Here is a 23,232-nt window from a genome sequence, read left to right as displayed (position 1 = left end):
TTTACGACAATGAACCACAAACTACCAATGGAAAGCGGCAGATGGCAAAATATAGAGCGTAATCAACGAACATGCCCTGTATGCAGAGAGGCCAATGGTGATGAATACCACTACCTGATGGAATGTCCAAATTTTCGAAACGATAGAAAGCTTTACATAGATAAAAAATTCATATCTAACTGTTATATTTTAAAATTTAGTGCTGTTATGAATCAAAAACAGCAATCCAAACTAAGAAAATTGTGCAAATTTATTAGAATTATAAATGACTCTGGATTCTCTCTGACCTCTAAAAAAACTATGATTGTATTTCCCTCCGCAACTGTACAACTCAATGCAATTTGTAATAATATATTTTTTCTGCATACCTTAGTACTACGTCGGTTTTATCAGAATAAATATTATATATATATAATATTTATTCTGATAAAACCGACGTAGTACTAAGGTATGCAGAAAAAATATATTATTACAAATTGCATTGAGTTGTACAGTTGCGGAGGGAAATACAATCATAGTTTTTTTAGAGGTCAGAGAGAATCCAGAGTCATTTATAATTCTAATTCTAATATATATATATATATATATATATATATATATATATATATGGTTACGATTAATACTAAAATATAAGAATGACTTATAATGTATAAATTGGTCTGATAAATTAATCAATTACATATAAAGAAAACCATAAATTGTGTATAAATTTTCTTTAAAATTGTTATTAATGACTAATGAATAGATGAAAGCTAATTTTAAACATAGAATATTCAAAATTTCCGATTAAAAGTTGTCTGGTTTCGACGTAATTATTATTGCTGAGTTTTTTTTATTTAAGCTTCTTCTTAAAGAAGGTATTCATATTTAGCCTTTTCATATTTTCGTTAATTGTTAGTTAGTCCATATAATTAGGTATCGGTTAATAGAAACTTTTTTATTGATATATAAAATTTCATCTTTTGATCATTAAAAACACAAACTTGTAATTAAATGGAATACGATACCGTGCTATATCTGATTTATTTTCATGGGTCATTTATATCTTAATCAGTGTTTTTGTCATTTTTGCTCTTTTTGGCTACTAATATGGTTAACAAAAGTGATAAACATATTCAAGTAAATGTAAAGTAAAGTACAATGGTTTGCATTTTGTAACGCCCCAGGAATACTGAGGGAAAAAACAGTTTAACAGCAGTTTTTTATGACTAGAAAACAGAACTGTAAAGTTAGTTAGATTACATTTGTATATGACACTGCTAATTAAAGGAAGCTTACTCCTTCAATATATTTTGAGAATCATTCTGTCCTAATAAGTAAAGCAAACAATTATAAATACTAGTATACTAACATGATTGCATAAGTGTTAATCTTTCAACCCTGTAGTACTGAAACTATATTTGAATAGTATGCAAGATGCCCCTGCATTATCTTGTATTCCATATATTTTAATATAAATACTTGAGAAGGCTTTTGGTAATTTGTCGTGGTTTTCAATTAACCCCTATTTATTTATTGAAATCTAGTTTAATCAAAAATAAATAAAATTTTGTCACAAAAATGCCCAAAAATGAAGTCACACATTACAAGTCTTTTTATTGATAATAAGATTCCAATGTATTCAATCTTGTTCAAACAAGTCATTTATATTTCAGGTACGTGGAAACCCTAGGCAGTGGGTTCGTTTTATCCATTAAAGATCACATACTAATGTTTTAATTTTAACTAGAGGTCCTGGATCCTGTATTAATCAATAGAATTCATGTCTCCGCTACAAGATTGATCATCCCTACAGACGTTTTATGGTCGTCATCACATGAACTCGTGGATCCTTACAGCGTATTCATCTGCACCATGAAGACTGATATTTTTTTAACGTGTCTTAGTTTTCCTTTCCTCTTTCGCCTACCCTGGACTTGACTTTTAACGGCGGGTATTTCTAGAAAAGCGGAGGATGCATACCCTTCCGGTGCGCTTAGTCCATACTCCCGGTTTTCAGTGTTGTCGGGGTTAATCATTTACTTATGTTACTTTGTACGTAATAATTTGGTTATTTGATGTTCTTTGTTGTGTATGTCTGTTTTCCATGTCTGGTCTATTTCCACTAGAATATTGGTTCCCTTGATTACTCCTTTCGCCTTATGACTATATGATATCAAGATGTAAGAAAATTTCCCAGTAATTGAAACATTTTCCTTATCTGCTAAATTCTACAAATATAAGCATTAAACGGTAAAAATAGCTATTTATATCTTTAAATGGCAGTAACTCCTATAAGAAGTATTCATTTGCCAGAATTAAGTGGAATCTTTTGTGAAGAACTGATTATAACGATCCTTGTACTTCAATCGAAAGTTTTATTCTATTTTTAATTGTTTCAAGATTGTGGCTAAAAACTTTTGAAAAGTCATCTTTTTTTTTTTGGCATTTCAGGGGCAATAACCTTAACAAGGAGTCATCCTATAACTATGACCACACTTTTTTGTTTCTTTACCATTTATGTTCTATTCTTTCTATTATGGTTTAAATATATTGATGTAAAACTGCAAAAACGACATTTTTATTATATCAAGGGCAAAACAAAAAACAAAAAAAACAAAGGATCTTCCTACAACTTTGATCAAAGAAGACTTTTGTAGAGCTCTTCAAGCCGCAGAATTATTAGCATATTCATTTTCTCTGTCTCTCGTGGTTTCGAGATATACCTTGAAACAAGTGCCTTTACCCCCTATGTACTATGAATAGACATGCTGGCCATATTTTATTTTCTGCGATCAAAAGTCTGAACGCAGTGTACATGCAATACTCGTGCGAACTATCAATTAGTTTTAGTGAAGATGTTTTAAGAATCGTTAAAAAGTAGGCAACAACTACAAAGGACGAAAAGTGATAATATTCGCTTATTTGTAATGGCTTCTTGAGCAAAGTGAGCTAAAATCAAATGTTGGTTTGTTATAAACTTGTCGTAAGAGTGAAATAAATTACGTGCAAAGCACTAAGATCTTCAAAGGAAATAACTCTAACTTGACATTTCAAAATTCAGTTGATATAGAGAACTTTTAATATACATTCTGATTCATCCGTTCTTGGTACAGAAAATATCATGTTCTTTCTTGTATCATAATGAGCTGAACATTACATTGGAACAAAAAATGTGTATGATAAAATTTACTATGGGCTATGTGCTATCTTTATCATAGGATCTGCCTGATTTCTACATTGACAGTCTCCCAATAATAATGACAAATTATAAGGATGTTGTGTAGAATTTATTTTTGTAAGATCATCCAAAGTAAAAGAAATTTTTAGATTTTTTTGTACTTGTGGTTACCTACTACGATTTACATATGATTCAGAAGGCAGATTAATTTATGTAGCAGCCTCTATAAATATCACACAGGAGATGATTCATGTATGTTAAAACTCCATAGAAATCACTTTTGTTTCTAACAACATCACGTAACCAGTCTCAGTTTTTCATAACGTTGTATTTACGAGATAAAAAATAATTCGGATTGTACATGAAATTGGCACTTTGAAAGTTATTGTTCTTGATTTTGGGTGATAAGAGATGAATGAATGGTTTTCTCCAAAATACAGTTCTGTATACTGGAATGACTGTAGTTACGTAAAAATATTGTTGTAAATGAAAAAAGGCGTCGTTTAGTTGATGGGGTTTTCGACAACTTGAATCACCCTTAACCAACGGCAGTGTTGATTTTTTATATGGAAGGGTTAATTTTAAGTAATCTTACCTAGTTAGTACTTGCTGTTACTACTCCAAATCCAGTCCAATAGAAATGTAGTGGTCGATTATTTCTTATGCTGGTAATTTTGATGGTATTATCATTCAGAGTTAGGTTTGAGTAACTGTGAACATTCTTTAATTGGATTTCTGATTTTGCCTATATATTGTATGTTGAGGTATTCCATGAAGGTGAATTGGGTGAATTACGAAATGAATTTTATGGTGTATTTATTTCAATTCATGTTTGACCTTACATAAAAGTGGGTGATTAAGGCCTTATAAAACTAGCTTAACCCCACCCTAGATATGCGCCTGTCCAGAGTCAGCTGTTGGTCATTAATATGATTGTCTTTGTGTAGTTATTTGACTTTTAAGTTGAAGAAGTGTCATCGTTCTGTTACCATTGATTTTATTACTTTTGTTGTCAAGGCCTTGCAGAGTTCACTTAATGGCGGGTTCACAATTATTGAAGACATTTTGGTGACCTCTGTACATATAAAATATTTTATAAGGGTTATACGATGGTCCATATGTTGTGTTCACCTTTTCTGTACCATTTCTATCAATTACTTCAGTTATTGTGTGCATTTGTTATTGTGATTTTGTAGCATGACCCCAAGATTTCAAGTTTAGGCAAGAAATACAGTTACTTTCATATTGACACTTTTAATCATTGCTATTACATTTCAATCACAATTATTTACAATAATAAAAACAATGCAATGATTTTTTCAGTTAACAGAGTTCACAACTTGATAAAAGTCATTTCTGTAGTTATTCAATAAGAACATAACTTAAGATATATAAAATAATAATCTATTTTTTTGTAATTAAGGAGTTAAAAAACATACATGGAATCCGATACAATATATAGAGTTAAACATGTACATACGACTCCATGTTAAAAATGTCTTTGATATAAATACTGGGGTATATATCTGACATAAGAACAAACTTCCACTTAAGTATATATAAATGCCTGCATGTACAAATAATCACATCTCCTATGGCGACAGCAGCAAGGCAATAATATAATTAAAGATTCCTCTACCTACACGTAATTATCTTATAAATAAATTTCTTTCTATGACGAAAACAAAATACAAGTTTCAGTGAAGGATGAAAGTAAAAATCAAACACTTTATATTAGAACCGAGATATTTAATTTATATATACATTAAAAGTGACAGGCTTTTTTTTTCATTTCAGTAGTAAACATAACACTAACAATAAATATTTTTTTTGCAGATTAAAAAAATACTATTTATTTCCCATGCATAACTAGTTGGTACTCACAGGTAACAAGAACCATAAAATATACAGTCTACCAAGTAATTAAATATATATCAAATACAGCATAACAAGCAATCAAATAGGTACCAGTCTTCATACACATCAGACACGTGGTGATACATGCATGTCATTATATGTACTAGTCTTTATAAACATCAGACATGTGGTTATACATGCATGCCATTATATGTACTAGTCTTTATAAACATCAAACATGTGGTGATACACGCATACCATTATATGTACTAGTCTTTATAAAGATCAGACATGTGGTTATACATGCATGCCATTATATGTACTAGTCTTTATAAAGATCAGACATGAGGTGATATATGCATATCAAAACCCATTAAATTCACTTTTATTTCTAATTCAAAAACAGTTCCAGTCTCATAAGTATTTATAGTTGGTAGTTTGGGTGTTGCACTTTTAAGATAATAATTACATAGACTGTATATAAAGTTTGAACTCTGCAAGCGTTATTGTTCTTGAAATGATTGATTTAGGAGAGAGATAATTATGTTTTTTTTTATAACACAGGTCTGTATATAGAAATGACTATAGTTGCATGTATCTATGGTGTATGTAGATCATTGTTTGAATAGTTTTTTCTACAACTTATATTTCCTCTATCATTAGCAGAGTCTGAATTTTATATGATATTGTACATAATAAACCTAGTTGATCTTTTATAGGCTTCACTTTCACATGAATTACCTATTCTATATTATAGTGCAACTGTGACAATAATTAATGCATAAAATACTAATGTCTAATTGACCAAACATACAAATAAATATACTTCATTGTGTTAAAAAAAAAATTTGTGAATCTTGTACATGAAGGTTTATACAGATGCTACATCATTCATTGGATACTCAATTCTTTTTATAGACCTTTCTATTATTTTTAATATTTCCTAAACCTCACAATACCATAAAATGCTATGTACAGGTAACTCCCATTCCAATTTACTTTTTTGTAAGAAGTCAACAATTTTCTACAATAACAAATTCTTACAATATACATTCAAACCTCAGTAGCTCGAACTCCAAGGGACCATTGAAATGTGTTCGAATTATCAAGAGTTTGAGAAATTGAAGTTCATATAATTCCAGATTTTTTTCGGTGCCGATCCGAGTTCGACTTTATCGTTAAAATTGCCTACTTCCTACAAAGTTTTGTTAGTTCGTAGATCTTTTTCGTTTGCTTTCGGAAGATTATGTTGATTTGTGGACATTAAAAAGGCTGTGTACGCTTTTAAAAACGTTCAGAGTTCGAGTTCCTTGGTCAATAATTTGTTTTCATCCGATTTTCTTTGATGCTTTTATCATACCGACTCTATCATTCTCGAACTTCAATCAGTGTTATGATAAAGATCAAAACTACCTAATTAGTGATGACTTGAATTTTACCTGTAATTAACTAAAATGACACTGATTAATGATAGGGTTTCAGTTTTTCACACCTTTTATTACCCAAAATTGCTGAAGAATTTGAATTAGTGAGGTTATTCTCTAAGATTTATTACCGAACGGACCGACTAGTCAGTTCGAGTGTTCGAGAAATCCAAGGTTATTTATATTGATTATATAGGAGAAAATTTTGGTACTTTGAATTGTGTTCGAGAAATCCCGGGTGTTCGATCCATCCGAGTTCGAGTGAGTGAAGTTCGACTGTAGTTAAATGTTTTAAATGTTTAGTCATAGCTAATGCAAACAATATTTACAGTTACAAGCAAGTATTCAACCATAGTCTTTCACAAATAAACTAATCTTGCCTTATCATTAAAATCTATGAACAGTTACTGTTAAAAACTTATCCTTTATTTACACATGCAGTAATTTATGTTACTTTTTTATATGTAGCACCAAGAAACATAATTATTTACTTCATAAAACAAACAAACAAAAAAACAACAGATTAAACACACTTCTGTCTTTCTGTTTATGATTTCTGACTTATGCTTTGTGAACTTTGTCCATGATTTTCAACAGCTTTAATAAGTTCCTTTTTTTTCTTTTCTTCTAGAACTGCATTAGCAGTATCTGCTTTAGCTTTAGCCAGTATAGCAGCTCCCTCTGGTGTCAAAATTCTATTTGCTAGTTCATTTCCTGCTTCCATAGCTGCATTTAAGGCATGCTGAGAAATATCATGTCCAACAATCGCTGCATAATGCTTGGTTTCTTCTTCTGTACACAACTGTTCAAATCAAGCAAATTGAGGATTAGAGTTTGACTAATATATTACAGAAATGTTTCATGATTTATAATATTATACTGATTTATACAACACAAATGACAAGATCTGCCGCATTTTCAAAAATAAAACTTTTGTAATTGTAGCTCTTTGAAAACAAAAAGAGGCCCAACTGCAAAATTATTTTAATTTGATCTCAAAGCTAGAGTTTCTTCAAAAGGGTTAAATATGTATCGCACTAGAACTGTAACAAATAGGCTTCTGGAAGAAGATTATGTTGCTACAAGATTGAAGTCATCACTACTGAAGTTTTATGGTCGTCATCATGAACTTGTGGATCATTATGGTGTATCCATCTGCACCATGAAAACTGATTTATTCAATATGTCATAGTTTTCCTTTCCTCCTTTGTCTACCCTGGACTTGACTTTTTATGAGCAACTCAGTGGGTGTTTCTGGAAAAGCAGAGGATGCTTACCCTACCGGTGCACCGGGTCCATGCTCCGAGTTTTTAGTGGAGTCCGAGTTGCTCATTTGCTTTTGTTGCTTTGTATGTATGATTTTAGTTACTTTATGTTCTTTGTTGTGCATGTCTGTTTTCCATGTCTGGTCTTTGTCCCTGGATTACATTCTTTTGATTACTGCTATAACCTTTGTTCCCTTGATTACTCCTTGACCACACCTGCCCGACTTCAATTATAACCTTGGTACACTAAAAATCATTTAAAATATGCCTAGCCAATATTTTGTATATTTAGTTATCTCTTTTATCACAATACTGTACCTTTTTTCGAGGAGGTTCATCTAAGTCTCCAAGATTTCTGGTTACACCATCCTGTACACACTGCTTGCCATCAATACTAAATACTCCTCCATTTATCTTTATCTAAAAACAATTCTTTAGATTTACTGACATAGCACAATGAAGTATATTTTTCTAAAAAAACTCATCTAAAATATCCTAAAAGAGAATGTTAATGAACCAACACCTGTCTAAAATAGATGTGTGATAGGATAGCTGAGAGAATGTTAATGAACCAACACCTGTCTATGATAGATGCGTGGTAGAATAGCTGAGAGAATGATAGTGAACCATCACCTGTCTATGATAGATGTGTGGTAGAATAGCTGAGAGAATGTTAATGAACCAACACCTGTCTATGATAGATGTGTGGTAGGATAGCTGAGAGAATGTTAATGAACCAACACCTGTCTATGATAGATGTGCGGTAGGATAGCTGAAGTGGATACATAGTGATATGAGATGGTTGTGTTTTGTAACAAATTGTCTAGTAATGAAGACAACATCATTGTGTCTTTATTGTTTGACTAAAATGATCCTGTAAAACAGCCTAGATCTTTCAGCCTTATTTTCAACACTAAGAATAAAAATAGAAGGAAAGGCGTATTTTTTTATGATTATACATTGAAGTTAGAAAACATGTAAATAAAACTGAATTCAGTTAATTCCAACCATATCCAATTTTTTAGCTTACAGAAAGTTGCATGTTGTAAGTACACTAAAATTCACATTTTCCTATTTATAGACAGCTGGTGCCAGAATGCCTTAAAAATTGGTAGAAAGTAATAGTAAAAGAATGCATAAAATTAAGAATTCTGAAGTCTTGAATTTCAGGCAATATTTGATTCTATTTTTCATTATCAAAATCAATTTTGTGATAAATATGCCAAATCAGAGAGCCCAGTCTGTTATTTTATTATTATTATTATTATTATTATTTTTATTTTAATAAGTCAGTTTAATATGATTTATTTGAATAAGCTTTATCTCACCTGTACATGAAATAAAAAAAAATCTCAAAAAGCTAAAACTAACTGTAGTAATTTACTGGCCTCAAAAATGAGATAAAGAAAACAGATAACATGGATTTCTAAACATTTTAAAAATTCCTATAACTTCCATACCTGTGAATCTTTGACTTCAGTAAACACAGCAACTGGTACACTGCAGCCTCCTTCCTGTAAATTAAATAAGTAAATATTTAATGAAACTACAGTGGGTACAAACAGTGAAACATTCAGGTGATGACGGAAATATAAACATTAATAAAATGACTGACTCAGATATCTTTTTATAGTTAATTTGGGTAGGTACAATGTCTTGAATATTATGGTTTACTATAAGGAGCAGAAAAATAGATCAAAATATCACCATGATCATCCACTGTTTTGAATATTTGATTCCAGATAAGTACAAATTCAGGCTTTACCTATGAGGGAGTGAGCAATATGCTTTTTTTTTTATTTGTACTATAAATAACGATGGTACACCTCCATTTTGTTATGGGTGATATTTAGACAAACAGGAATATGTGTGACTTTCTACAATATAAGCTCTATGCCTGGATTATAACAATCACTCCCAAAGTACATACGTTATTTCTGACAGAATCCCTTACTGTAGAATATAAAGTCACTTTTATTAAGTCTAGACCATACTTGTTTTTTTTCTAAAGTTGATTTTGAAACAAGTCATTCTGTTTCACTGTTATTTAACTACGAAATATATACTTGAGAAAATTATTAGGTACAAACCAGAGTTTTAAGGAATGATCTCTCAGCTATACAAGCCAAGGCTGTTTGTTGGTCATTTATATGTGATAACAGGTGGAGTGTATCAGTGTCGTCCCCTCTACATTCTACAGCCATTGCTCCCTGACTAACAGCATACATACACATATCTGATGGCAAAACCTGCAATTATAAAGAGGTTGGAACATTAAATATTTTATAAATCTGTATAAATCTGTAAATGAACCTTTAACAGTAAATGGTAAATTTGACTACACTCCGGCTGAGAGAGGAACCCATACAATAATAAAACTGTGCATCGTCAATTTTAATTGTTCACTTGACTCTTGGTTCCATTAATCACTTTTGATGAACGACTAAAATTCATCTCAATAAATTTTATTTATAAGATAATTGAATCAAAGTGCCGTTAGCACTGGAGGTTTTTGATTCTAATGAAAATTGTAGCATAAACAAACTTTCACTGAAAGATAACATGATGTAAATAAAACTGTAATAATATTTTAGCAATTCCAATATTACATGTATATAGAACATGTAGAATTTGTATCCTCCTGTTATTTAGAACTTTTTTTTTAATGTAGAAACTGAATGTCAATCTTTAAAACTGATTTCTGAAGTATAAATTGTAATCAAAATTTAAACAGTATCCAACTAAACTTATATTTTCAAATTTTGTTCTATTTCACCTTTTCCCCAAATGTTTAAACCCGTCCAAAGTCAATTTGCATTTACCTTCAAAAAATATTTTAACAGAGTATTTATCCTACAATGTAATTATACTCAAATAAAAACTGATTTCAGCTTATAAGCATAAGATTTTGCAAAACTAAACAATTTTATTAATTTAAATTTGTCCGCCAATTTTACTAGGTTAAAATCACTCCTCTTCACTTCCTGTTTATTAATCATGAAATATTAAGGACAGGAAGGCGATTTTGACTGATAAGCATGTTGAATGGAAAATTCTTAACATACTTAATGTTTCTTGACACATTATTGCAAGAACTGAATTTCCTTAATGCTATTTTGTTACTAAACATCTTCCAAGGCTAAAAAGGAGTCCCTCAAATTTTCAAATCAACTGAAAATTTCAGATCTTAATTTCATTTTGCAGAAATAATAGATTATTGAGCTGAGTAATTCCCAGAAACATATTTACTGGTTATAAAAATAAATGGAATGATGTAAAGGGAACTACATTAGGACTATATTTTTGTGTAGTGTTCAGAAACAGTTGGGAAGTTCCAGGCATAAACCAGTGACAAGGTATTTTGATCCTGGAGGATTAAAAACATATAAAATAGCTAAAAACTGGATTTATGGACATAATATTCTTGTTTCATTTGTTATAATTTATGGAATTATAGAAATAAGTTATAACTGACTTTTTGAACCATATGTGTTAACACCAAATAGTAACAAGTGAAAGGTCAGATTTTAAAGTTGATTTTGAGTAAGTCATTTCTTAAGAGAAAAAAAAAGAATTTTGAAATTTCATAAAATCATTAATCTGTGATTTTAAAATATGCCTATTTCCTGACAGCTAAAAGCTCCTATTGAAAACTTTATGGATTCTAAGACCTGCAAACCAATAAAAATCCATTCAGTACTAAGTAAGTGTTAAAATAACATATTGCAATGTCAAATGTTAGCACAATTATTACAAAAAATAAAGATAAAGTCCTTTAAAAAATGTTAACTCAATTTTACTATTACATGTGTCTTCTCAGCAGAAAATAAAAGTCAGTGTTTTATATTATCTGACAATAACTTAGTTCCCATTATCTCCCTTTGACTGTTGCAAATCACTTAATTCTACTATAAAAGGTCTGAGATGAAATCTACCTGAGATATCCTATCAGCCCAACCCATTCTGTGTAGACCAGCTTCTGCCAGAATAATGGCATCATAGGTTCCATTCTCATCCAGTTTCCTCAATCTAGTGTTCAAGTTTCCTCTCTGAGATTCAGTTAAGGAACAAGTTTTAAAAAAAAATGTTTTGTAATACATACATGTTTATTGTTTACAGTTTGATTTTTCCATATAATTAAGAAAGAAGAGTTTTAATATGTTAATATGGGCATCTGCATTTTATGTTGATGCATTTTACATGTGTACTTTTCATGGTATATTATAAGTATGTATAATCATTCCAAAGAAAAAAATTCAGCATTAAGTAAAAATTACTTTCTTTATCACCATATTCAATCAAAGGGTTGAAATTCTTAGAAAAATAAATGCAAAACAGGGAACTGTTAAGGAGGTAGACCTAGGGTAAGAGACATAATTTTTGGAATCAGTGATATGTTTGTATTATAATCAATTTCACCGACGCCTTTCAGGCTTTCCTTTGAAACAGAATGAATTGTTACTTTGATGCTTACATGAGATTAATGTAAAATGTTGAAAACAAACGTTCAAATGATGCGTTCCTTACTCTAGGTCTACCTCCTCATGATCACTGAATTGTCTCTGACCATCATCTTGAAGTAACTACCTGCCAATGTTATTGATACTTCTACAAATGTTCTATAAAAAAGGATACAATGCTTTCAAACTTAAATGTTGGGTACTTTCTCTGAAGCTGGGATGCTCTCCTCAATGAACTGGTTCCAATTACACTGTAATAAATCAATAAATGATGTGAAAAAGAAATTGAGAAGCACTTCACTTACCCAATGATGGTACAATCTAATACATGTATATCAAACACCATTCTGAATAATAAGGATATACAAATGAATATATATAAATAAGTTATATTTTGATTAAATTAATACACTCTGTGTACACAAGATTGGTGACGGACAGACGGACAGCAGGACAACACAATATATATCCTTGAAAAGGGGCAAAATAATACACTATCAGCACCAGCTAAGGGGCACGTGTACATATATATAAAACACTTGACACTAAAATAGGAACATAGTTATAAGCCATGACTGTGTTGATATTTAGAAAATACTGTCTCACCTTCCTTGCTTAAGGTCTCCTATCTGTTTGCCTTTGTGTTTAGGGTGCATTACAACAGCATCATAAGGACTATCTCTCCTGAAATAGAATACACACATTTTGACATGCTGTTTTTTTTTTAATTAACATTAAGTTTAACTCGATGGTACAATATAGTATTACATATCAGTTTCTCCATACTTATTTCATTTAGAGAGAGTTGATAAAGGGTGTGAATGCAATATTGTGGATAAATCCAGATAATTATGACATTTTCTGAGGCTTTTGTTTAATCCAATGTTCATGCCTCAATACATCACAGGAAGACTCAAACAAAATAAAAAAAAAATGCCTTCTAAAATGCCACTATTATTTACATTGATAGTTCCAGTAATCAAAACTTGACTTTTATGTAATGGTCTTAAGCAAGTGTTAGCCTGCTGAAAAGATTCAAAGGAGAAGTTTTCCAATCATTATTTTGGGAACCTATTATTTGTGATGAACAGAAGGACAACAGAGAAACAGACGTGATTATGACATGATACATGTAACCTCTGATTCATAGTGTCAGATTATAAAGAATATATATGTGCAACTAAAGAATTTATACCAACAAAGTTTTTGCAGAAAAGCTTAGTTGTCTTAGGAACAATTTTTTTTCTCCATACCCTAGAACTATAAACTAAATTTTACACAGACTTGATTTTGTACACATTTTGAAGGGGTAGAATCTAGGTGGAATGATAATGTTAATGTATGCCTGATGACCTACTTGTAGACACATCCTACCACAAGTCCCTCAGGTAGAGTTGTAGGTAGATCCTTTAAGGAGTGGACTACCATATCTACTCTCTTTGTTTCTAAGGCAACTTCTAATTCTCTGGTAAACAAGTTTTTCTCTCCTATCTGAAATAACAAAATCAGTCATAGTAAATTTGATGAATATGAGCAAAAATGTAGACCTACATGTACTCTCGACATGTTCTAGCATTAGTTGAATAGGGATGGAGTATTAGGGTATTCAAATATATTTGTAAAATTTAATGCTCTGAAAAATGAAGGCTCAAAATAGTTCTATCAGAAGTGATATATTTTGGATATGATGTATGCAGTTAGGATGTGTGTGTTAAAGGAACTCTCGTATGTTAGGATGCGAGAGTTACAGGAACTCTCGTGTGTTAAGATGTGAGAGTTATAGGAACTCTCATATGTTAGGATGTGTGTGTTATAGGAACTCTCACATGCTAGGATGCGTGTGTTATAGGAACTCTCGTATGTTAGGATGTGTGTTATAGGAACTCTCGTGTGTTAAGATGTGAGAGTTATATGAACTCTCGTATGTTTGGATGCGAGAGTTATAGGAACTCTCACATGCTAGAATGTGTGTGTTATAGGAACTCTCGTATGTTAGGATACGTGTGTCATAGGAACTCTTGTATGTTAGGATGTGTGTGTTATAGGAACTCTCTTATGTTAGGATGTGTGTGTTATAGGAACTCTCACATGCTAGGATGTGTGTTATAGGAACTCTCGTGTGTTAAGATGTGAGAGTTATAGGAACTCTCGTATGTTAGGATGCGAGAGTTATAGGAACTCTCGTATGTTAGGATGTTAGTGTTATAGGAACTCTCATATGTTAGGATGCGAGAGTTATAGGAACTCTCGTATGTTAGGATGCGTGTGTTACAGGAACTCTCGTATATTAGGATGCGTGTGTTACAGGAACTCTCGTATGTTAGGATGCGTGTGTTACAGGAACTGTCGTATGTTAGGATGCGTGTGTTACAGGAACTGTCGTATGTTAGGATGCGTGTGTTACAGGAACTGTCGTATGTTAGGATGCGTGTGTTACAGGAACTGTCGTATGTTAGGATGCGTGTGTTACAGGAACTGTCGTATGTTAGGATGCGTGTGTTACAGGAACTCTCGTATGTTAGGATGCGTGTGTTACAGGAACTCTCGTATGTTAGGATGCGTTTGTTATAGGAACTCTCGTATGTTAGGATGCGCGTGTTACAGGAACTTTCGTATGTTAGGATGCGTGTGTTACAGGAACTCTCATATGTTAGGATGCGTGTGTTCTAGGAACTCTCGTATGTTAGGATGTGTGTGTTCTAGGAACTCTCGTATGTTCCTGTTGGTAAAGACATCAACAACATAACAACATAACTGTGCATTATCACCGAATTAAAAGTACAAATAACTCTGTCCCTCATGAACACCTAAAATCATATTAACCTCTAAGGAGAATAAAGTTATACCACAAAATGATAGAGGCCCACCTGCCAACAGTATAAAGCTTCAATCATCAGATTGATTAAATTAAATACATGTACATAGATATAGAAATATTTAATGAACATCAATCCTGTAACTATAATTCAAGTTGTAGTATTTTTTATTTTTGATTCATCAAACCTGACATATACATACATGCATTTTTTGTACATGTATATTTTGTACACATATACAAGTGAGTACACAAATTTTCCAACAAGCACTATCATGCTCAGCAAAGTTCAGTCAACATACTGCATGTACAAACCAAAATTTCAAAGAGGTTTTTATACTTGAGCTAAAGGCATTAAATGACACTTTTATTTCAATACACCAGGTCTCACATAACTGGTAACTCTTCAATCATGAACACTAAGATAAGGTTAGGTAGTTTTAGATGTTTACTGAACATAATTTGTCTATTGTAATGACAATATAAATTTCCCCAAGAAAAAAAACTACATTGACAGATCATTAAATAATAAATCATTGGATAAATGATGGGATGGTATTACAATAGCCAGAAGGTACATCATAGAATATTAAGTCATTGACTGATGTGATTGATAATATTCTTCACTTTATATACAATTTTACAAAATTTACACACAAAAAAAAGAATACATTGAGGTTAATAGACATGGAATTCTTAATGTTAAGCCATGTGCAACCTAGGGTCTTGTATCCAGCGCATGAGAGACCTTACAGTTACTGCTTTGTATTATAGTACCAATTTAAATATATATCGCACCATTCAGTTGAGTAAATAACTTTTTCAAGACTCAGCGTAAAATTAAGTTTAAAGCCTCCAGCTTTCTATTAAACAACATATGCATGTACAGTTTCTGAACCATTTAAAACATTAAAACTATACATGTACTTAATGTATATTGAAACATTAAATGTCAATTATCTATGAGAGTAGAAGTTCAATGTGCATTGTACATACAACTTCTTGCATTGACAGTAGATAAATATACATGTACAAGAAAATCTTTCCTTCTGGGATAATACATATACTGTATATATATGTCATAAATCCTTTAATGTTAATATAGAGTATTGACAGTAGATAAATATGTGGATATTTCTTTCCTTCTCAGGTTAATACAAGTAATGTATGTAAACTGTAAAATTATGATATGATTTGAACCATGGACCACTTAACATATCAATGTTGCCATAAATCATGTAATACTCAGAGATAATACTGATCTAAGACTTTCTTAACCTTAAATAGGCCTCATATCAATAAATGCCTGATTATTCAGTATTAGGAAATAATTTACCTTAGAGAGAGCTATGTCCAGTATTTTGTCACCAGTTGTGGACATTGACACTGAAAGATAAAGAAACAAAATATGTAAACATTGGAATCAGCATGGTTCACATTTTCAACAAAGTCAATTATAGACTTTTTTTTGGGTGGTGGTGGGGGTTTATAATTTCTTTAAATATTTCTTATTCACCAAGTACAGAAAAAGTGGACACCACATAGTGTGAAATCATGTAAAAACCTAAGATTAATTCAGATTACTTGATTTTTACATACAATACTGAAATATTCAATCAAAACCCTACATGTACATGTATATTTTCTGCTTTTGGGGCAACCTCACAATTTAACAAGTTTCTAACCCTGATATAATTTGTTTTACAAAAATCAGTAGCAGACAAACAAAGTGAACACCAAAGAAGCAAAGTGTACACTGTATAATGTTCACTTATAAATTTTCACAAGTACACAGATAATACCCCTTGCTTCAAATGCACTTAAATGTATAATCAATCCATCAGTAATTACTTGAATATGATGTAAATTCCTTTAGTTTAAACATATTTATTCAAGTATATAAGCACAAGCAAATATAGATACACAGTTACATACAAAACTCATGGTAGGATCTGGAATGAAGCTAGATAGCTTATACAAAGTTCTGTGTCCTTATATTGTATATTCCTTCATGTTCATCTACATATGATGCCCAACTTCCCGTAAAATTTTATTGAAATCTCTTGAGCAGGTTAAACCCGTAAATGTGATTATCTCCAATTTACAGTACATGTAAGTGCTCCAACAATAACTGTATTACAATTTACTTCATGCACTTCTATATCTGTGATGGTAGCCTAATCTTTCTGTTGAGGAGGAGTTGCACTTGCAAGAAACATTGACATGCAGGCAGACAGAACAGGGTGATTCATAAATACCCACTAAACTTTGTTTGTGGGGGTTTAAAAATGTATAAAACTGAACAAGAATTGTACATACTTAAAAGAAGGATACCCCTAACTAAGGACTCTATACACATGTAAGACATAAATTACACAGAAGTTGAATATATCATATAGCTTATTTAAAAACTGGAATCAATCCACAACAATATAATTTGACTTGTAATAAGCTTTCTAATTAATTGCAGTCTTTGCCATTTAAATTTTTAACAACAAGCCCAAGCTTAAAAATTCTGATGAACTTATATAGCAATCATTGGCATGTAAGCCGAATTCTGCAAGCCCACCAGCATTTTTACCAGCCATGGCTGTAGGGCTGGAGTCAATTTCAAAGACTGGATTGGTTCTCCATGGGCAACATACATACAGAGGTTATTTAGTAAAGACAAACAGGGATGGGACACAAGGATAATGGGGTTGACAAATTTTGATTGCCACTGGAAATAGGGAGAGGTGGGTAAAGTCGGGCAATTTAGCCTCCTGTGGCGGAGCCATATGGTTCCTACTCGGGGAGAATACCACAGCAGGATTCTGTATTGTGCGTTGAACGTTGCATCTGTGACATCAATAACATTGATTGGTCCATAATCCACAGTTCAAATAATCATAAACTGTACAACATTTGGATAAATTAAAGGATCAAATCTTAATAACATCCATAACAAATTAAATTATAATTTTTTACCAAGTAATGCTTATATAACCAAATTAGTTTCACATAACTTGGTAAAAATTAAAAACAACCCTTAAAATGAAAAGTTAAGGAGAATTTTGGATTACAATGTAGGAAAAGGTACATGTACATGTACAACATTGAAATTGAGACAGACAATTAATCAGAAACCTGATGAACAATTCAGGAAATTTTTACTATGAACCAACTAACCACATATGCTATATGTTTGCATAATATTAGTTTTGTTTACAAATGTATATGTACAAATATACATGTAAATGTATATGTATGTCACAGTTTTTTTGACTAAGAGACATTTGATAAAAAATAATAAAATGTACCTGGTGTACACAAAAATAAACGTTGATTTAAATATACTGTACATTACGGTACTACGAGATTTTTCAATGATCAAACAGTTTTTTCAGTTGGGGAGAAAGTTTATTTTTATCACAATCGTGATCATTTTAAATCTTATTAAGCATTCTTTATTAAATCCCATCTTGGTATGTATCATAATTTCAATCAATGACGTTGGACCTGATGTTACCTATCACAGCTGAGGTAAAATACAGGTGTGACGTTGTATACCTGTCATGTATCCTGGTTGTTACACGGATACTGTAATAACATGAGGAAAATAACTTTACTGACATTAATGGTCTGAGACATGAGAAAAGTCAAGTTAAATTGTACATGTAATGAGGAAATTACTTCAAAGTTTTTCAATTATATATATGACCATTGATCATGTTGATCAAAGACCAGTGTAAAAATATAATGAGCATTAAATCAATATAGAAAGTTTGAGGAATACATACCTATTTCAAAGTCAAACTCTGGTTTGATTTTCTTCAGGGCCTCTATTATTGAGTTGGTCTGAATGAGGGCCAGCTGAAATGAACCAATAAACTTTTACATGTATGAATGTATATTGATCATATTGCAATCACCTCTAGGCTCTAAATTATTGTTATTTTGGGGAAATTCAGTCTTACCGGTGTACATGTAACAATAAAAAGAAATGTATTGATGTACTTTTTTGAGCAAATCTGAGCAACAGTTTGACCAAACCAATCTCTCCATGATTCCACAAATCATATACTCAGCATATATTTTCTAATATGGTTAATTAAGTATCATCTAAATCTTATCAATTTTCATTATGTACATTATCCAAACTGACAATGAAATTCAGAGATACACTAGTGCATGTATAATGTATAATGTTCTCCATACTTTCTTTCAATTCTACAAAATATAAATATTCATGTAGTTGTACAATGTATTCAAACTGTAAATTAAATTTTCCTTCTAAAAATGCATACATGTATGTTATGTACAATGTACATGTATATCTTTTTTACATGTACAGTACATGATATTTTCACTTTGGGTTTGGGAAAATAATTTGATCAATGTACACATGTACATTTGTATTTACACGTTGTACAGGTATATGTATTTGCTAAGATATCCATACCAGTTATCAAAATTAATTTCAATATTCAATAAAAAATTGTATGTACATGTACATGTAGAAACTAGAATGTACTGTACATTTAACAGACAACTCCCGAAAAAGCATGAAAACTGAATACAGACAAACATTTCTTTGAAAATATATGCATATACACATGTACTAGCATCTCCATGTACAAAAATGTATGCCTAACAAATCTATTTTTGACATGATAACAGAAAAAAAATCTCTTAAAATTAAGAACAAAACATCCATCTCAATAACATCCATCAATTGGGATCGGTTTAGTATTGTACTGAACTACATTTTGAAAAATTAGAACAAAAACTGAATAACAAAATAATTATATCAAATAATAAAAATATTCCAATATGGCACCAAAAAAAATGTGTTTCTGAGCTACCCTCTAAAATATGGTAGGGATTTTTAATTTTTTTTAAAATTTTGAAATGAAATAAGTGTGAAACCAAACTCAGAATACAATAAAAACCAAATCTGCAAAGACTAAACATGAAATAGATGGCCAAGAGCTCACTCACATGTATGTTAACAATCAATTCTCAATATAAATAACCAGTACTGGGGAAAAAATAGGAAATACAAGCTGGCAGCCCAGCCCACATTTTTGTTTAATACTTTTTATATTTTCAACTAAATTTTACCCTAAGTTTGGTAACCCACTTAAAAATCGAGTAGTCTGGGCGATTTTCATCCCTAAAGTATTTCTAACTCTCTGTTTTTCCATCTACGTGTATAACAGAAAAAACTTTCTTGGGCTTAACTTTATTCTTTTTTTTTTTTCTGTAAGGTAATCGGCAACCTTTTCAATAATTTGTTTTTTTCAAAATCACAAATAAAACTTTTTGGCGAGGAGAGTCGGTAGGGTGACTGGAAATAAAACAATTTTTTTACGCCCCTAGAAGTTTATTGTACACATACATCATCATCATACTTTAATTCCTCTTTTACAGAGATACACATTCAACAATAGAAAAGCAAAATACACTACATGACAAAATTAAACAGCTATGGAAAACAGAGAAGAAAAAATAAACATGAAAACATTTGAAGCATTACTTGTACGTTAAATCGGCTTAAAAAAGTTTTTTGAAACATTACTGATAAAATTTGCACACAGGTTAGAGAATTCTTTTAAGGATTGTTCAATTTCTGGACAATTTTCAAGTATACCAGTAGTACATCCCATCATAATACAGAGAAGTTCGTCGGGTGTTTTGCTGTACAGTCCATCAAGAAAGAGGAAGGTCTGAATTCCGAAATTGTCAAGTATTGTCGTCCAAAAGTGATCCTGTAATTCTAAATTGCATTCATAGAAAAGCGTTAAGTGTTCTATTGTGTCCTTGTATTCAGAGTTGTATTTTTCACAAATTTTTGAGTCTGTTTGTGGTATACATGTCACAATTTTGGCTAAGAAGAAAGTGTTATGTAGCTCTGAGACACTTTTTGCCATCTTCTAGCCTCGGAAGCATGTCTGCTCTGTATCACACACCTCGACAAGACGTTGACATACAATACATGTACAGATTAAATGACTACATGTACATTTGTACATATAGAGAGAAAACCTGACAAAAACCATGTTAAAAAAAATTAACATTAATGTAACACAAGTGTTTCCTGTCAGATTACATAGATGCGAAAAATTTTAATGATCATTTTTTATTGATCAAACCAAAGAATGTACATTTTGTATGTTCTGTTAAACTAAAGATGAAAGAAGTACATTCATCAGCTTATTTCTCTCTTAACTAACTCTTCATGATAAACCAGCAGCGTTTTCCATCAGGCATTTAAGCCAGATTTGCTGACCAGCTTAAATTTCTGGCCAGCCACCTTTCCTTCTGACAAGCTGGTCGGCATTTTTTCATAAAATTCAATTTTTTTCAGTTCTACACTGTCATATTTCTGGTTTTTAATTGCGCCTTGCGAAGTTGTTTTCATTAGCATACATAGTGGATTTGCATTCATCAATATTTTCATTCCTGAACAAAGGAAATGAAAGATGATCATGATGAAGAAAACAAGGAAAACTGTGATCCAGTGACTGTAATGCAAGTGAGGAAAAAGACTTCAAATGGTTGATAGTCAACCAGGAGAGACACTTTTGGCCAATTTGTCAAAAATAGAACATAAAAGCAAAGAACAAATCAGAAATCTGAATTGACAAACCATGTATTAATGCAGCAGTTAAAATATGGGGAAACTTGTTTGGTAGGAGGAAAAAGGACCTGAAATTAGTTGTTGTCAAATCAATGATGACGAAAACTGTTTCTGAGAGGAAACAGAAAAGGGACAACTTGATTAAGAAAGTAAATATGATAAAAGAGAAAATTGTACAAATGTGAAATACCTGTAAGCAATTGTATTGCATTGTAATACCTGCATATTTATTTTAATAACATGGATTTCTACTCAAATTATTTATTTCGATACCCCTTAAGAAATACCCGGTTGCAAAATTTTCTCTTCAAAATTAAACCTGGTTGTAAAGGGGATTTCCGAAACACCCACTCCTGACAGAAAAGGAAAACACTGAACCAAAATGATGAAATCCAAGATTGGTAAAAAAGTTGATGTGCCTGTAAAAAATGCACTCTTAGCCAGTAATATTCATATTAAAAAAGCATTGTAACAATCTAAATTCTTAATTTCAGATAAATTGAGACCCTTTTATAGGATCAAAGTTTTCTATCGAAATCCAGTGGGTTTGTTGTCTTTTTGACATATTCTCCATTTCTATTTTTTTAAAAGTATGAAAACATTAGGCGTGCACTAAAAAAAAAGCATGCACAAGTACACTGTGTACACATACAAATGTACTTGTAGTAAGACTAAAATAATTTTTCCCAGGCAGTCTTTTCCCCTTAAACACTCATGCATCAACGATTTTTACTTCCATCACACAATATCATAATTGTACAATAAATAATTATCAGACTGAGCAGAAAATGCATGAAATAATTCACAAAAAATGCATCTATCTGCTTTGACTGCAAAAAAAACACCCTCCTTCCCACATTGTTTTAAAGAGTGGCTTCAGAACCTAGATACATGTATTTTTGTCTGACCTAACTATAAAGAATCTAAAAAACGTACATGATCATGTGTGTTATATTCTTTTCTGTTATGTTTGTAAATGTCTGATAATCATTATTGTATATAATTGTCACATACATTCATATACATGCAAAATGAATTTATATCTACAAATGTATATATATGCTCTGCAAAGGACCCTTGATTGAAATATACTCTATATTTTTGTATAAATTTTAACATCATGTACACTGTTCTTAAAACCAAACAAACTTTTGTTCAAATTTAATTTGACAAAAAAAAACAATTTCGTTAAAGTCATAAAGATTGTACATTTTAATTTAAATGTTTAGTTCCGTAACTTAATCCTGGAATAGTTTATGTAAATGGTAGATAAAGCTGTGGAGTCAATGTTGTTGGAGTTTTATGTAAAATGTAGTCCTTACATATTATCAACATGATACAAATGCAGTTCACCGATCCGATGATGTAACACATTTTTGACCCTGAAATAAATTGCCATAAATTCCTCTTTAAAAAGTTGATCAAGTTTACATTTTACGAGTCAAAAAGATTACATATAATGAAAATGAGAGTAAGTGGTACCTGGCTTTTCCTAGATCCGACTATAAACGTTTTCTTATTTGACATTTTGATGGTTGAAATGAATCCGTCTGTTTACAATCCACGTGTGCTATACTTTCTGAGAAAAGTTCAGAGACATACCGAGATTAAGATATTTCCGGTCGCATG

The 23,232-nt window shown here is 31.4% G+C and overlaps 1 protein-coding gene across 1 annotated transcript; it reads right to left on the bottom strand.

Moving 5' to 3' along the window:
- Positions 1-4,398: 4,398 nt before the first annotated feature.
- Positions 4,399-23,227, bottom strand: LOC148616293 (porphobilinogen deaminase-like). Its single transcript, XM_088583186.1, has 11 exons — positions 23,086-23,227; positions 18,761-18,833; positions 16,318-16,367; positions 13,524-13,657; positions 12,773-12,850; positions 12,342-12,417; positions 11,642-11,755; positions 9,797-9,955; positions 9,167-9,220; positions 8,025-8,126; positions 4,399-7,243 (listed from the first exon to the last, which is right to left on the bottom strand). The coding sequence occupies exons 1-11, from the start codon at positions 23,128-23,130 to the stop codon at positions 6,989-6,991; spliced, it is 1,140 nt and encodes a 379-aa protein (XP_088439312.1). The 5' UTR covers positions 23,131-23,227; the 3' UTR covers positions 4,399-6,988.
- Between the last annotated feature and the right edge of the window lie 5 nt (positions 23,228-23,232).

The sequence above is a fragment of the Perna viridis genome, chromosome 5 (genome assembly GCF_037379345.1).
Source record: "Perna viridis isolate PV_CMFRI_1.1 ecotype Kerala chromosome 5, ASM3737934v1, whole genome shotgun sequence".
NCBI classification, from domain to species: Eukaryota; Metazoa; Mollusca; class Bivalvia; order Mytilida; family Mytilidae; genus Perna; species Perna viridis.
The sequence above is the reverse complement of the archived record's forward strand: the minus strand, read 5'-3'. Positions and strand labels throughout refer to the sequence as shown.

What these genes read in the sequence shown, in the direction of transcription:
- LOC148616293 (XM_088583186.1), bottom strand. Translation starts at nt 23,130, where the DNA reads ATGTCAAATAAGAAAACGTTTATAGTCGGATCTAGGAAAAGCCAG. An exon ending in TCGGATCTAGGAAAAGCCAG is followed by an intron (nt 18,834 to 23,085) that starts GTACCACTTACT and finishes GGTTCATTTCAG; the next exon opens with CTGGCCCTCATTCAGACCAA. An exon ending in CTGAAGTCAAAGATTCACAG is followed by an intron (nt 8,127 to 9,166) that starts GTATGGAAGTTA and finishes AATTGTTTTTAG; the next exon opens with ATAAAGATAAATGGAGGAGT.